We start from the raw sequence: 17203 nt of genomic DNA, 5'->3' as shown, positions 1-17203 counted from the left end.
TATATTCTGGAAAATAATATTGTCTATTCCTTCATGCCATATCATTATAACCTTATAACACTGAGTGAAGTGAGGCAATAACTGTTTCTCAGTTATTGTACAAAAATATCACTTCTTTCATCAGACCTTTACTGGAGCACGAGCTTAAGGAGTGTAGTATCTCAAATTTAATAACTGATGTAGGACTGAAATTACTCACACTTTCAAACAACAAAGCACATTTAATTATATTCTCTTCTTCAGAGCCGTTGTCCTCAAAAGCTTTCATCAGTAAATAGCTGATTTGACCAAATCAAAGACCAAAGAAATTGTTTTTTTCCCCACTTAAGATGCAGTTGCTGAGTTGCTGCGTGCAATTTTTACTCATCATTGAGTCTGCTCACGTGGCTTCCTGTTACGTTCAGGCATAACATTATAACCACTGACAGGTGGAGTAAAGAACTAAAAAACATGACAAGGAACAAGGTGTTGACCTGGCCTCCAAATTCACTAGATCCAAACTGATCAAGTATCTGTGGGATGCACTCAGGAGGTCCACTACATTGCACATTGTTTGATTTTTTTTCATATTCTCTCACATATCTCATGACATCATACTATGTGAAACATTACATTGTTTTATGTTACATCATCTTGTACCAGCTTGTATCTCATCATATTCTACATGAATCACTGACTTCAAACAGAATAGTCCTATGCTAATTAGCCAAACAAGGCCGTTGTTTAAACTTGAGCGTATCTGGGCCAGAAACATAAAAGAAAACACACCATGTTCCCACTGTAACTGTAGCTGTTAATGGACTGGCCTGTTTGTTTGTTTGATTTTTCAGTGCCATGTGGCCTCTTCCCTTCTTCTTCAAATAAATTAGTCATCAGTTTGTCATTAAGGCCATCTTATACATTTCAGTGTATGAAATAATACTCGCTGACGAATGACTACAACTTGAAAAACAAAGGCATCTATAAAAAGCCTCCCCCTGACCAGATTACAGCTTCCAGTAACTCTGTAAATCTTTAACTGCTCAGGTTTCAGTGACAAATGAGAGAAACAGAGTCTTTAAATGGGGATGTCCCAATATCTATTTTAATACTGCGCTGAGAACATTCATCAGCCGTTGTCACCGTGTTGGATTATTTTTGAAGGCTGGTATTTAATTAGAAGCAACTTCTTCACCAAAGGTTCTTGTCCTGAAGCGTGTGAATTGTTTTAGAATTTCCCAAAGCAACTGTAGCCAACTATAGCTCTGACCTGATGCTGTGTCGTGGTTATGTTAATATTCTTGTAGAGGAATGTAACAGAGGCACAAATCACAAATTGAGGCTGACATTCATTGAAAATCTGTAATTCTATCAGAGAACTAAAGACCTGTGTCTATATGTCTCTTCAAATTCTTCTTGATTCTGAATGAAATTAATGTAATAAATTATGTTAGAAATATTATTTTGCCATGTTCAGATAAACATTAGACACTAGAGACATTGGTAACTATAAACTCTCATCCAAGACATGTTTAGCAGTGCTGTTTCCAACCCTTAGTGAACCCATGACACTGAGGCAGCCTGGGTAAACGAGTTGTTTAGGACCATGAGGAGCGCGGTGTTGAATGAGGGCGTCCCTGTGGAGGAGAGCATGGAAGAAGAGTAGTGGAGCGTCGTTTTCTTTGACTGCGCGCACCTCTCGGTGATGCTGCCGCTCAAGTGTTGCATGCAAGTGATCGAGCGCCGGCGCATGGCTCGGATAGGATGAAGACTCGCGCTGCGCTCGGAAACGACGGGAAATGAAGATGAAGATTAGAGTGGTAAATAAGAGCGAAAAAGCTGCAGGAAACATGACTGTAATGTTCCTTTGTCCGGAGCTTTGGTGTTTGTGCGGTTCAGAAGTGAGTTGCAGGCTGGGGGCTGTCATCTGCTGTGACCTAATTGCACTCAGTGGCATTTTATTCGCGTCATTTACAGTACGCGGTAGAATTCATAAATGAGAAACCCACGAGAGCCCAACCGTGTAAAGTTTTCTGTTTGTAGTTGTTACATATTTCCGTTAAAACGTATTGACCTGTTCACAGAAAATGCTGTTATCATCTAGGCACTGACATTTCATTTATTAAGATGTTTCAGACGATTTGTGAAGTGGCCGTGTCATGACAGTGATGATGTTGCTCATGTTTCTTTGAAGCACTGAAGCATTTTATCCTCTTCGTGTAAGAAGCAATCAAGGAGGCAAAAAAATGTGTAGAAAGTGCAGAATATGAGATATTTAACAGGATCTTAATCCCATTTACTAAATGAGAACCCAAATTCTATTGGCTCAGCTTCCCTGAGAGAAGCAGAAATGTGGCACAGACTGGTACAAGTCTAAATGGTTTCATTTACAGCCTTGTATGAGGGATGCTCAGCTTTTGTCGCTGTGTTGCATTTGCTTGGAGGCTGGCATTTAATTACAGGCATTTTCTTCAAGTCCTCAACTGGACTGTTTTGCAATTCCCCAAATCAACTGTAGCTCTGGCCTGTGGCTGTTTCATGGTTATTTTGGTGTTTCATGTGTCTCCCCAGTGCCAAGGGGTTAGTGGCATCATCGTCGTCACCATGGTCACCAGCTTCATGTTGGTGTACAACAGCAGCAACAGCTCATCTTCCCCACCCACATCGTCGTCGTCGTCATCCCGCCGTTTGGATGCTCCTGCTCCCTCCACCACGAAGAGACCGGACACACCACAGAGGCTCCGGACGTCAACTCTGGAGGGATACGCAGGTGTCGTGGACCGCAAGGTAAACATGCACCATTATGTGCAGCCGCAATGTCATCGACAGTGACAGCGTTGCTCCAGGTTCTTTGAAACGCTGAAGCATTTTGTCATCTACATGTACATGAAGAAAGTCCACGAGATATTTAACAGAATCTTAATCCCATTTACAAAATAAGAATTCAAATTCTGATGCATTGGTTTTCTTTAGAGAAGCAGAAATGCGGCACAGGCACAAGGCTAAATCATTCACCCAAAAACACAGAGACCTCAGCTGAATTTGGCCGTGTTCTCCAACAAAATCAATGTCAGTGCTTTGGGTGAAGGATCAGGTTCTTGTCAGTGAATTAGGCGCCTGCACAGCGAGTGAAGAGGGCTCCTTCATTATATGCTGGCAGGTGAAAAGAAGTGGCTGCTGACTAAACGTGTGGTGCAGGATATAAGCTAAGAATTAGACCAAAACTATCTAGGGAGATTGCACCAAGTGGCAGTTTGTTTTTCTCAGTCAGGCTCCACAGTGAACAATTTGACTTTGAATACACAGTATTTATAATCATCCGGGCATATGTGTTGAACACCGAGAGGCCTGTGACACTTCTGTTTTTTGTTGAAAACTGCATCTGATCAGTATTCTGCTATCATCCAGATAAAGGAGAGGGACTAGCATGTGAATGTAGAGTTGAGGTATGCATGGAATGGCTTTTTTGAAATTGGATTGGATTGAATTGGATATAATAATATCATATAATATAATATATTATTTTTAATCAGACTAATCACAGGGTTGCTGGGTTCCTGTGGATTGATTTCGATTTTGCTCATTTTGCATGAGCAAACAGACTCAAGAAAGTAGGAAATCTATAAACACTTAACGTGTTTATTGAACGCCTTCAACAGTTTCAAAAAAACTTTTATTTTTAAACAAACATTTATCTACGTTAATGTAGCCCTGTTGCCTTTCACTACCAGATCAACTGCACATATTTTCATGTGCAGCAGTGACTCTACTTGGACAAACTGCCTGACATGCATTGCCAGAGACGTTCAGAGTCATTTTGTGCTGCAGATGGTTTAATTGCGTTAAAATCTTTAATCAGACTAATCATGATGATGGATTAATCCACGTTAATTCTGACAGCCCCAACATTCACTATGTATACACTATCAGTCTGAAGTTTGGAAACACCTTCTTGTTCAGTTCAATGAGACAGTGTGTCCAAACTTTAGACTGGTAGTGCATATAGAAACTATATAAATGCTGTCATTCTAAGTTATTTTGATGACTGTAGAACCTCACTGTTTATCGCAGTTGTAATAAAGCTCTTGAAAAGAGTTAAAGAAATTGTGCTGCAGTTTCAGTTAATGAGAAAGACTTAAGAACACGTTATGGGTCTATTAAAGCTTTATTTTCCCTTGTAATGTGTTTATATCCTCATCAAATCATCTGACTTCTTCAGCTTTGAACTCAAAGTTTGATTTTTCTGTGGCTGCATAAGCTTTAAATTCTCTGTATAGTTTACTCAGAGAGTTTTCGGTTTCATAATTAATGTGTTCACTATGAAATATTTAGTCGCCAAAGCACTTAAAAACGAATGGATTTCGTCTGGAACGGTTTCTTAAGACAGCACCGCTGTAATCTTCTGGTCGTGTACCGTTGGTGTTGCTGTAATGCAGGGGCCTATCGCTCAGTCCCAGTGCATTATTACAGACGGCTCATTCAGATAGATGGAGCTTTCACACAGTATCATGTCTCCCCTCAGTGAGAAAGATAATACAGAGAAACACAGCAGAGGGGAAAGCACATTGCTCTGCTCACTGGACAAGAAAGCATTACGAGAGAAAAACTGTTGGATGCGGTTCCCCTTCCACTGCTTAATGATCATTGAGATGAGAGTGATGTCGGTTTGGAGTGAGGTAAGATCGGACCGGGCCGGCCGAACTCATATTTATTTCCTGAGTGTTCCTCTAACCAAATCCCTTCAAAGCTGATGAAACTGAAACATTCATCTGCAGACTTTACAGGTGAGGTAGCAGCTCCGTTTTGAGCTGCAGGGACTTTATTATTCATAGTCTCCTGATTGTCCACCTCCTCCTCGCTGATGGCTGATCCATGATAGATCCACACTGAGACATTTTCAAACAGCTTAGTGTCACCCCTCCCATGGGGGGCTATGCTGCCACTGCTGCTGCTGCACCCACCGAGCCGGCAGAATGACTAACCACAGCAGACCCGCTGTACGATGTGTGGAGTGGGAGGATCCGTCTCTACAGTTCCCCTTTAGGTCATGTTAGGTCTGCTGCTGCAGCTGCAGGGAGTCTCGGCTTTGACACACACAGCCACGCACGTCCACACAGCGCCAGTACAGTCGTGTGGACGGCTCCATGCAAACGGCCAGACGTTCTGTTTTTTAAAATTTTATGTCCTCATCAGAGTCAGGGAGGCTTGAAAATGTGAGGGGAGCTCTGTCTAATGTGCCAACTCCCATCTGTTTGTGGCTTTGTGCATATCTTGTTGGCGTGAGACGCTGCTGCTTTAGGTGGCTGAGGGTTAAAGGCTAAACATTTGTTTTTTTTAAGTCATGAAATGTGAGATGAAAGTGTTAAGGTGTCAATGCTTATGAGGGAGAGTGTGAGCAACTTGCTGGCTAGGAGTCTGTGTCTATTGTGTTTCTTTTTGTCAGCGTCTTGCAAAGTCTACAGATTCTTAGTGAGCCGGTCGCCTCTGGTACGTCTGCATTTCTTTTCCTTGACAAGCTACAGGACTTAGAGCTACAGAGCTGAATAGATTCTTTTTAAGGCACACACCTTGACATGCAGTTGCTCCATTCTCCGCTCCTCGTCTGATGCTTTGCCGATTCCACATAAAGAGATGTTGACCTTAGGAGAACTGTCAGCAGAATCAATATACATTGGCCTTTATAATCTCTAATCACAAAGCCTGCGCCAGAGTACGAATGCGGACTGTGTGCCTCTCTGTGACTTTATGATGTACCTTCTTTTTGTGCTCTGACAACCTTTCAATGCGTTCAGCCTTGGAGAAAATGGAGTCATTAGAAAGAAAGTCTCCCACCAACGCTTTTCTTATGTTCAATTTAAAGCTTTTTTATTGTGTACAGAGGTGGCTTATAATGACAGACAGCTGGAACAAAAAAAATAATAAACAGCAGAGTTGCCTTAATGGATGCATTCCCAGGTATGCAAATTTAGATTCAGCTCAAAATAAGGGAGCACTCCTGGCAAAACAGGTTATGAGCTGTCACACTCAGAGTGATGTTACATTGCCCCAATTTGTAGTGTATTTTCTTTCTAATACACCATTTGGACTGTGTGCTCTCTTATTAAGCCACAATACCGTGAACTCACTAGGTGGATGAGGCAAATGTTAACAGCCAGCAGGAAGTCATGAATATCCTCTTTTTGTTTCAAGTTGTCACGGAAACCAGCAGAGCATTATTTTGCACTTCTCCATCAATTTGCAGCTAATGACGCTCCGTCCTCCGAGCCTTCCCCTCGTCTCTGAGGTAAGACGGACGAGATAGGCGCCTCGACTGTCTTTGCCTTTATTCCCTCAAATTCAGAACCGTGCTAGTTTGGGATTGCTACATGAATGTGTGTCATTGGCACGGGCTTAATGAGGTGTCTGGAGGAACTGCCGGGAGGATTCCATTGTAATTAATTGGTCTCAGAGAAAAGAAAGCAGCACCGATCAGTAAAACCTTACACGCTGGAGAAGGTGCTACTTAATCTACTTCTGCTCTCAGCTGAGCCATTAGCCTAATTCTGTGCACTCAGAAAGAGTCCGGTTACTGTAATGATGAGCCACATGTAATAAATTATTTTGTATGACTGATTGCAAATACAGGTCCATCCAGCCTCTATCCAGCGCTGGTCAGCAGAGGATGATTGACATTAACGATTAAGGCTGGTTAGATAATCTATTTTCCCTACTGTCAACAAATCACATCGTAAGACAAAAAATATATATTTATCAGACGAATATTTTCTGTGTCTGTGCACTATGTGCCGTAGTACCCTTCTGTTAACCAAAACTCTTTACCAATTAATCAGTGATCCACACTGTGTCCTCGTGATAAAACTGTTGACTGTTCAGAGTCAATCCCAAGAGCAATTATCCTGCCAGAATTATTTGACACAATTTGCAACTAATAATAATGAAATGAAATAAACTTAATAACTGCCAATTGTACATATTTTCTACAAATTGAAAGTGTATGTTTCCAAAGTGAAAGTGTGGTTGTTGAGTCAGGCGCTGTCAGGATGGTGACGCACGTTGCACAGCCACACTACGCTTCGAAAAAAGCTTTTCTCGGAGTTGACGTCACGGAGTTAGTCTTAGTGGTTTGACGTTAGCAAATGAGCAGCATCTAATGACTGGCTCTCTAAAACGAACTGTGGGCACAGAGTCGCAGTTGAGAGCTGTAGTTTCTTTTTTCTTTCTTTTTCTTTTTGCTGTGTTACACACAGATGCTCACACAAGCTCCTCCTTTCCATGATATTGTCTGAGATTTCCACGCTGCCTTTGCTTGAGTGCCTCAGTATGCATCAGTCTCAAGAAGGGGAAGGTTATTACTGAATTTACCGTGGGCTAAATTAAGTATCTACCTACAATCAATAATTCAAAATTCAAATATCCCACCAATACAATATGTACAGGTGGGATGTCTAAGTTTGAATGATTCTGATCCAGATCTGTCATCCTAGTGATTATTTTCTAGATAAAATGGGATACCCCAAGGCTGGCATCTTAAAAATGAGCCTGACATTTGAACAGCTCTTTGAAAGTTACAGATCCACAAGATCTGGGCCTCCCTTCAGAGAGCCGAGAATCCCATCTCTAGTCTATCTCGATATACAGTATAGGGTTTTATCACGTCATAAAACTAAAGCAATCATCATCATCTACCATTGGTTTCCCCAAAAACTTCCATATAATAATCCATTGCAAGTTATATAAAATGTAATTTTCTCATCTTTTTTGTTTTAGCTTGGGAGGACATAGCCCTCTTAGCCCATTTATAAAAGCCGTCCCTGATTGGGGGTGATTTCAGACGCTGCCATGTTCTTTAAAGGATTTGTTTGCAACAAGATAAATATAGAACAACACCGGCTTTGTACTTCTGTGTCTTTATTCTCCGACCTTTAACTAGCTCAATGATGCCAAGACTCTTGCTTGTAAGTTTGTACTATCTGCCCTTTTCAAACTAAGTGGGTTTGTGGGCATGAGGCTGAAGGACTGGAGGCACAGTGAAAGCTCTTGCAATATTAGAGGCTGACTGATGGGGTTAGCTTTTAAAGCAATTATAATCTTGGGTTCCCCCGGGAAGTGTATAATCAGGATCACTCTGATGAGTCTGGAGTTAGTGTGTGGGCCATAATTGACTGAGACTGGAGGTAGAGCCATACTCACAGCTTCTTCTTCTTGATGCTCCTAACACCGCTATTTTTCTGGTTAATCCAGCTGATTTCATATCACAACTTCACTGGACAGCCATGTAAGGTTGGCTGCATTGTGTTTTTAGATTATGTTAATCCAGGAAAAACTGATTGCTTACAATGCATTATTGATCAAGGTGTATAAAACCTCTGTCTGCAGAGAAAGCTACTTGCTTTGCAAATCAAAGAATCGCCGTATTAATTCAAGGCTGATTATGAGTGACATTTTCCTGCGATATGAAATACATTGCATTCATTTATTCAGTCTGTGGGTTGCATCTTCAGCTGCCTGCTTCCTGAAATACCCTCCATCTGGTTTTGAGAGCCCCTCTCACTGAGACAGGGCCTGTAAGTGCTTATTTCCCAGCAACTTCGACCTGTCAGAAGCTCAGGGAGCTGGAGCTTCAACGTCACCGCCAAGGACACTATTATTTCACAGCCGTCCTTTAAGTTGCAGCACCAGCCATACAATCTTCCAGTGCCTTTTAGTAGTTTAACACTGTCCCTGACTATTAAAACTATTTTTTTTAAAAAGTGACTGGAAAATAATTGCTTGGACAGTGCTGGGGGGGAAATGTCTGTTATATGTGGAAGCTAAAAGAATTGATATTTTTCCCAACTAGAGCTGGGAGCGTGTGTTTGTGCAGTGACATGTGTAATTTGCTAAAAACCTATCTGTTATTGAGGGGCTGAGTTTGCTTACAGAGAGTATATACCCCAAAATGCATCTTTTGGAGAGTGTGTTGTTGGATGGAAATGGCTGCACCTCATCGCATAGATTCTATCTATCTATCTAATTTGAACTGGTTTTGGGTGTCGTGCCCTGGACATCCCCGCACAATACACACACACAGGCAATCATTCAGTCAAAGGGGTCACAGATAGTGGGGGTGTATTATAAATATAGCAGTCGGAGCAGCACAGCCTGTGGCGCTGGTAATATCACCTGCATGCACGCACACACACACACACACACACACACATTCCCACCTCACAACCTGATGGAGTGTGAAGCTCAGAGCACAGTTCAGAATGCCAATGTAGCTCTCTATTAAGGCTGGGAATAATTCATGTGAAGAGTCTCTGGGTTATTGCTGTCCGGTCATTCTATTTGAGCTCAACTCTTTCCTTTTTTAACTTTGAAAACCTGCTTGGACGCAACAATGGGATACCTGGGCTGTATAATTCAAACCAATGCAGCATATAATCTAAACAGCACTGACAAAGCCAGTCTATAAGAATTATCCTCTGAGAGCACTGGATGTTTATCGACATACATCTTGTATAAAATGTTAAGTGAACTTTGTGCAGAGGCTGTGTTTGACTGAATATATACATTTGCAGCATGTGGATACAAAATGAAATGTCAGCCATGATAATCTGCAGTGTATTTGAATAACAGAATACCTGACAGAATAGCTCAACGTGAGCCGAGCTGCTTGAATCTGCAATCTAGTCTGGTCCTGTTTGGACTCGGAATAATGATGGTGTCAAACTGCGGTAAATGAGCTTCAATGTGTGCATTTAACACAAAGTAGCTATGAATATATAACTCTCCAAGTCCAAAGTTCTGTACGGCTTCGGCTGCTATGTCAGAGATGTTCAGCAGCAAGCTTGTGCAGAGTGTTGTGATCTCTGCATGGGTTGGTTTTGAGACTTAGCTGAACACTTTCAGGGCCACCCACTGTTAACGGAGCATCTCTGAAGAAAATACTCTTGTGCTTGTTGGTCACATATTGAAAATCCTGAGACTTGCTTATTTCCCAGCAACTTCGACCTGTCAGAAGCTCAGGGAGCTGGAGCTTCAACGTCACCGCCAAGGACACTATTATTTCACAGCCGTCCTTTAAGTTGCAGCACCAGCCATACAATCTTCCAGTGCCTTTTAGTAGTTTAACACTGTCCCTGACTATTAAAACTATTTTTTTTAAAAAGTGACTGGAAAATAATTGCTTGGACAGTGCTGGGGGGGAAATGTCTGTTATATGTGGAAGCTAAAAGAATTGATATTTTTCCCAACTAGAGCTGGGAGCGTGTGTTTGTGCAGTGACATGTGTAATTTGCTAAAAACCTATCTGTTATTGAGGGGCTGAGTTTGCTTACAGAGAGTATATACCCCAAAATGCATCTTTTGGAGAGTGTGTTGTTGGATGGAAATGGCTGCACCTCATCGCATAGATTCTATCTATCTATCTAATTTGAACTGGTTTTGGGTGTTGTGCCCTGGACATCCCCGCACAATACACACACACAGGCAATCATTCAGTCAAAGGGGTCACAGATAGTCTCACCGCCACTGTGTATAGAAGGAAATATATCATCAACCATTAGAGTGACATTCATGGCCCCCAGGGGATGCACTGCAGAAAAGGAATTTCAAGAAAGCAAAAAATTCTTGGGTCAAAGAAATACATCTTATATTTTGTTCAAAGACAAGAACTTTGTGCTTATTTTAATAACTTTGTTCTTATTTTAAGAATTTTTGTCTTAATACAAGATGATCTGATTGAATATAAGAATATGTTGCTTCTGTCTAGTCATGCTATTTTTGCAGTTTGAATCTCACTGACCTTGATGATTGTCTTACGTGTATTCTAGTACTGCCATCATGTTAAAATCTTTGAAGGTGGTTTTGAAGGTGGTTTTTGAAGAAAATATTACATTTTGTTCTTGTCTCCCGTTGAACAAATTATAACCTTGCTGATCTCTTAACTTCCCCTTTGGTGCCGTCATCAAGTCAAAAATGATCCAAAGCCAATGTACTAACACAGTAGAGTACGATGGTAATTATGGTAAACATCATACCTGCTAGACACCGACATGTTAGCCCTGCCAGCTTTTAGCATATTAGCATGTACTGTAGACTTTTTATTCCTTGTACTTTAGCGCAGACTCAAATAACCTCAAATAACCTCTAACATGCCTGACTCTTAAGCTCTGAAAAATCACTGATTATGACTGTATAAAAAATTTAAATGCCTGGTGAGTCTAATCCCTCTTTCACACCGATTTATGACTTTTGACCTTTCACTTCCACAGCCTCTGGAAATGCACTGCAGGACTTGCGCCTTGGTGACAAGCTCCGGCCACCTGATTGGTAGCAAGAGGGGCGAAGAAGTCGACCGCTCCGAGTGTGTTATCCGTATGAACGATGCGCCCAGCGTGGGGTATCAGCAGGACGTTGGCCGGCGCACAACCCTTCGCATTGTGGCTCACTCCAGCCTGCAAAGGGTGCTGCGGAGCCGACAGGAGCTGCTCAACGCGAGCCAAGACACGGTGTTCATCTTCTGGGGGCCGAGCAGCTGCATGAGACGAGACGGAAAGGGCCATGTTTACAACCACCTCAGGCTGTTAAACCAGCTACTGCCCAAGCTAAAAGTCTACATCATTTCCCGCTTCAAGATGCTGAAGTTTGATGAATTATTTAAAAAGGAAACAGGGATTGATAGGTAAATGAATTAGAAAGTTTATAGGCGTAAATATCACAGAAAGTGAGATGTGAAACAAACAATACAAGAGCGACACACAAAAGAACTGCCATCAGCCTGTCAGGTGTACCCAATTTAAAATTAGTTGTTACCTTACACATGAAAGAACGATTTTAACGGCAACAGTTTATTAATGAGATTTAGCTTAAACACTGTTAAAAGGATTGATTTGATGCAGGTTTACTGTTGTCTCTCTGGTGTCTCTGTGGTGGTCTGCAGTTCATATTTTTATTCTGTTTTGGCACTTCACTACAGTTATTATGTTCTTCCAGTCAGTATAATCCCCAAACAGCATAGCAGATGGCCTGACCAATACAAATGTTAAATTCTGTATCTGAACTTCATTTATTTGATGAAGGCTGGCTGGACGATGGGTCCTGAGGTCCCAGATTGTCCCTGTGCCTTCATCCAGTCACTGCTTCCAGTTGCATGTTACTTTGGTGTCAAATCAAAATAACTACTTTTTTTGTTTATATTTGATAGAATTTAGGTTTGGCACAAAAAAGCAGGGATAAGAGTGAGGAATAGCCCCACAGATGTGACAACTGTCGATTTTTATGTCTTAATGCAGAGATGTAAACACAACTTCTATGTAGGATATTCTCCTACATATTACTCTGCAAAAATTGAAGTTTTTCATTTTCAGAGGCAGATGGGTACTGCTCGGTTTGTAATTTAATCAACATAGATGTTCGACTATCAAACATATCAAACAGATATGTAATACAGGCAGATTTCGTTCCTTTTCGACTGGACAATGAAACAGATGCCATTTCCCTGCCTTCAGCACACAATGATTGTCTCTTTGCATATCTGTTGTCAGTACTGCGGTAAAGTGTCTGACTAAATTTGACCTTACACAATGCACCCGAATAGATAAACTCGTCCAGCCTTTCGTATTAACTCATTTCAATGGGGGTGATAAGTGGCTGTAGCATTTAAATGGAAATCTAGTCTCCTCAGCCCTCATGCAGCTCTAACCAGACCTGAGTCAGAATGAATGTCTCTTTTACTGATTGTGTGAAATGCAGTGAATTCTATTTCAACTCTACAGAATATACTCACAGTCAAGTACAGTATATTTTCCTCCCATAACTGAAGGTTATAGGGTGTCTAAAAATAAGCTCTCAGATCTTTAATCTCATCTATTTATACTGTACACGTCTGGTTTTACCAAAAATACTGATCCTCTCTTCTCTTCCAGGAAGAGTTCCAACTCCTGGCTGAGTACTGGCTGGTTCACCATGGCCACAGCTTTGGAGCTGTGTGACAGAATCAATGTGTATGGCATGGTGCCCCCTGATTTCTGCAGGTAGAGTCGGTTTCTTCTTAGGAATCCAAGAGTTTAGTTGCCTAGCAATTGTGTTCATCTTTGCACACAGGTACAATGAAGGCAAATGCAAAAAACACCTACTTTTGCTTCAGTGTGTTATTGATAAATCACAATCTGTTATTTTATGTGAAGGGAATGATCCTGACGGCGCATTATCCATCCTCAGCTGCTGAAAACCAAATGTGGTTCGCAATTTTACATTTTACGTTGCTGGATATGTTTACATTACAATAACATTGTTTTTTTCTTTTTTTTACTTATAAGGAAATGTTAACACGGTTTTTATCTGTTAAATTATTTGCCAGAGACGCTACTGAAATCCTTCATCTTCAGGACAGTTTGTCACTTCCTGTTTTATAAAGCCGGTCAAATGCACGCAAGTGCATGAAGTGAATGGGGCGCTGTCCTCTGTCTCTGCTTCACTCTGTGATTTACTGTGTGCTGACAACATGACAACGAGATGTCAACATCAACGATGATATTATCAACCTGTAATGACAACATAGCATTTGCTTCGTGCAGTGGCAGTGTCAGGGGTCTGTTACTGCTATGAAGTCAAGCAATGACTATGACAGCAGTACCATTCGTCTGGACATTTTACATTTTAACCAACACTGAATATGCTGGAAACAGTCTGTAGAGCTAATTAATATGCCTATGTTACATTCAGGGTCACTGGAAATGTTCCTAATATAGTTCTCACATTAAACTTCAAGGACACAAAGACCATTTTGAAACACACAGGGCAGATTGAAGTGACTCTTGTGTGCCACACAAGCTTCTCCACTGAGCTTGGTGGAGAGAGTCAGATGATGCATAATGAATACATCTGTGAGCCCAGATTCTTTCTGATCTCCCTGTTTTTCTTTCTTCTCGTTATTCCCCACTGTGACTTGCTTCCTCTCCCACTCTCCACCCCTGCATCTCATAATTATCCCCACACTATTTCTTCAACCCTCCCTCGTTCTTTGACTTCCATGCCTATTTATGCCGTACTCCTCTCTCTGCTTCTCTCCTGTGTAGATCCTCCTCCCATCCCATCGTGCCATATCATTACTATGAGCCCTCGGGGCCCGACGAGTGTTCCATGTATCTTTCTCATGAGAGGAGCCGACGAGGAAGCCACCACCGCTTCATTACTGAGAAAGCGGTCTTCGCAAACTGGGCACGAACCCTTAACATCCACTTCTACCAGCCAGACTGGAAGCCCGCCACCATCGTAGCCAGCATGAACAGCTCGGACTCTGCAGTTCCACCTGGGTCCTGAGATTCCCTCTCTGGCCAGTATGAGTACATGAGACCAGGCAGCAGTAGGACCTGGCTGCTTGTGTCTGTTAACTGACTGTCCAGCAACTTGGCAGAATGGGATCATTGCGTAATAGCAGTACAAAGCCTCCACTTTGTCTTGGATGTGTAACTCTAATAGGATGAATTTCATACTGGAATCAAAGCCATGCCCTGAACTGCTTTAGTAATGCTCGAACTGTCAGAGAGGAGGCAAACAAAGAGGGAGCACGTGACTTTATTGTTGATCTACTGTATTTCTCTTAGTTAGAGCTGAATACAGATTCATCACTATGATACTATGGTCATGTTCTTCGGGCTGTGCTAGCGACTGGCAGGGTAGTCATAGGTGATATTTCTGGATGAGTAACATTGATTTTAATTAATTTGATTTTGATCCTAGGTCACAAATATCAACTGTCAGGTATTAATAAAGGAAATGTGAATCACCTGTGAACATAAAAGCCTGGATCCAATATCCTGGCTGTTTATCTAGTAGTTTGTGAAAAAAAACAAAGAGAACTGACTCTGACTCTGTGATGTGGAACTGAACTTATTGTTCTTTAGGTAAAAGTTTCCATGCAACATCTAGTAGATTTGTATTTGTTTACACATGTCACATTAAAACAATATCAAAAAATATTATTGGGTAGAATATTAGTACACGCCCATGAGTGCAGGATGAGTCATCAACATTTTTTAATCATTTTCCACATATCATTTCCTACATGATGACTTCTGTATCATTTCTGGGTCGAGTGTAAAACATATCTTACAAAAACACTTAAACTTGAAAAATGAGGACTTTAAAAATGTATATTGTAATTCAGTATTTCAGACAGATGATTCTTAAGCACTTAACTAAATAACTAGTCAAAATCTGGTAAAAAAAAAAAGAAATTATTGAAGTACTATTTAACAATTAATTGCAACAATATCACAAATACAAGGCACGTTGCTTATCTAATTTTAAAGGGCATCCTTGAGATGCAATGAAATATCCTAAATGTATTTGTCAAGCGTTAATATTTTCCTGATCCGGATTAAAAGGACATGTTAATATGGTTTATTTCTCTAGCCTCCTGTAACAGATGGGCCCACAGAAAGGCTCTGCCAGCCCGTGTGTCTGATACTCGAGCCATAATTGGTCTCTTATTAAAGCCAAATGTCAGAACAGGCCCTCAAAGGCCGTTCCCCTGACTGCGGGGCATGCCAGCCACTGTACCACTGATACAAATGATTACATTAAAGTGTCCTGGTCAACCTCTTCATTCCTGACTCACACGCTTCTGTCTCAGCCTCTCTCAGCATACAGAGGGGAGCTGGTTGTGAGCAAGGGATTATATTGAGCTATCCCAACCGTATCTGCGGGGTGAGAAGGAGAGGATGAACATGATTATTGCAGAATTCAAGATGTGCCGTTGTGTAGAGGGGGGTACAAAAAGACACTCGTGGCTGCCTGTTCCTGTGTTCATCCACATTTTACCAGAAGCGCCTGCACTCAGGTGGAATCTTAATGTTGTAATGCTCAGAGGTGCTTTGAGTCCATGGAGCCCTAGGGTGTCATGCTAAGCACACTGGCTGCCTCTGAGATTTGTGCTGTGTGCACTGCACACCAATTACTGGCCCTTCAGGTAGAAAGGTGGGACTTTAAAGGCTTCAAAGGCCACGCTGGCTGTAAATGAGCCTGCCATTTCTGTCTTAAACACATGCTCGAGGCAACATCATCGTTTCCACTGACCTTACCAGCATGAAGAGAAACAAGGATGTAGAAGTGGTTGGAGCCAGAGGGGTGATCCAGGGGTAAGGAGCAAAACTGATATGTATATGTTTACGCTCTTAATATGTGATAAGAATTTGCCTGTATATTACAAATTAATACATAAACATCAGCAGTTATTTTGTTGTGTATCTAAACTTAACAATACCTGATTACAAAGTTTGGCATTTCTCAAAACACTGGGAGTTACTGTTCCACGTTTTTTAGCCTAGCCCAGCAGAAAGTGGAAGCAGACTGATCAAATCCAGCTAAAAGGGCCTCAGTGGAGCTCGCTTGTTAAAGCATAACGTCTATTTCATGTGTGAAAAACCTGACTTATGAATATGGCCATTTTTTAGCCTTTGCTGAGCTACTGTAGTTTGTCGCTGCCCTCTGCCAAGAAACATTCTGGCACATGACATCCTGTAAAAGAATGAATTATCACTTTCCCACAGTTTATGATGTGTGAAGCTATTCCTGTTCGCTGAGGCTTTAACCATTCACAAAACAAAACTCCCAAAACTTTCATAAAATTGAGATTTTTGTCTCCATCAAGAATGTGTAGAATGCTCCTTGCATTTCCCCGTCAGAAAGTAAACACTCACAATTGACATGGTATGTTTGAGACTTTGGAGCAAAAAGCTTCGATTTCTTTCTTTTCTTTTTGACATAAAAAAAAAAACATCTTATGAAAACACCTGCACGCATACATATTTTACACTGATCTTTTTTCACGTTTCTTTTTCAGAGCATTTTGTGCTGATTTGTGTGGCTTGTAATGAACCCTTTCATTTTGTGAAATATGATTTAATGTTAATCCAGCTCTCATCAACATTTGCACGCAAACTTAATGCAGATTTTCAATTCGGTTTCAGTTTTAGTTATGGTTATCTCAACCAAATTGTCAAACTCCTAATTTGCATTACCAGTGATTGAGCTTCCCTGTGTGTTGGGCCGTGCTGGTTCTCCCCTGTAAATAAAGAAGCAGTAGGATTTCATCTCCTCAGAAACACTTTCCGTTGTGACATATATCCCATATAGTGTAACCACATACCTGCAGCAGATAAGCACAGCGTCTGAAGCTGTCCTAGTTACAGCTCTGTCCTGCTCACGATAGCTGAGCTTTATCAGCAAACCCGCTAAA

General features: G+C 41.3%; 1 protein-coding gene across 1 annotated transcript; it reads left to right on the top strand.

Moving 5' to 3' along the window:
* The first annotated feature begins 1636 nt into the window (after positions 1 to 1636).
* On the top strand, positions 1637 to 16771 carry st6galnac5b (ST6 (alpha-N-acetyl-neuraminyl-2,3-beta-galactosyl-1,3)-N-acetylgalactosaminide alpha-2,6-sialyltransferase 5b). Its single transcript, XM_047587415.1, has 5 exons — positions 1637 to 1799; positions 2551 to 2766; positions 11235 to 11644; positions 12888 to 12995; positions 14040 to 16771. The coding sequence occupies exons 1-5, from the start codon at positions 1779 to 1781 to the stop codon at positions 14281 to 14283; spliced, it is 999 nt and encodes a 332-aa protein (XP_047443371.1). The 5' UTR covers positions 1637 to 1778; the 3' UTR covers positions 14284 to 16771.
* Positions 16772 to 17203: the final 432 nt, after the last annotated feature.

This window comes from Mugil cephalus, chromosome 6, assembly GCF_022458985.1.
Source record: "Mugil cephalus isolate CIBA_MC_2020 chromosome 6, CIBA_Mcephalus_1.1, whole genome shotgun sequence".
Taxonomy (NCBI): Eukaryota; Metazoa; Chordata; class Actinopteri; order Mugiliformes; family Mugilidae; genus Mugil; species Mugil cephalus.
The sequence above is the reverse complement of the archived record's forward strand: the minus strand, read 5'-3'. Positions and strand labels throughout refer to the sequence as shown.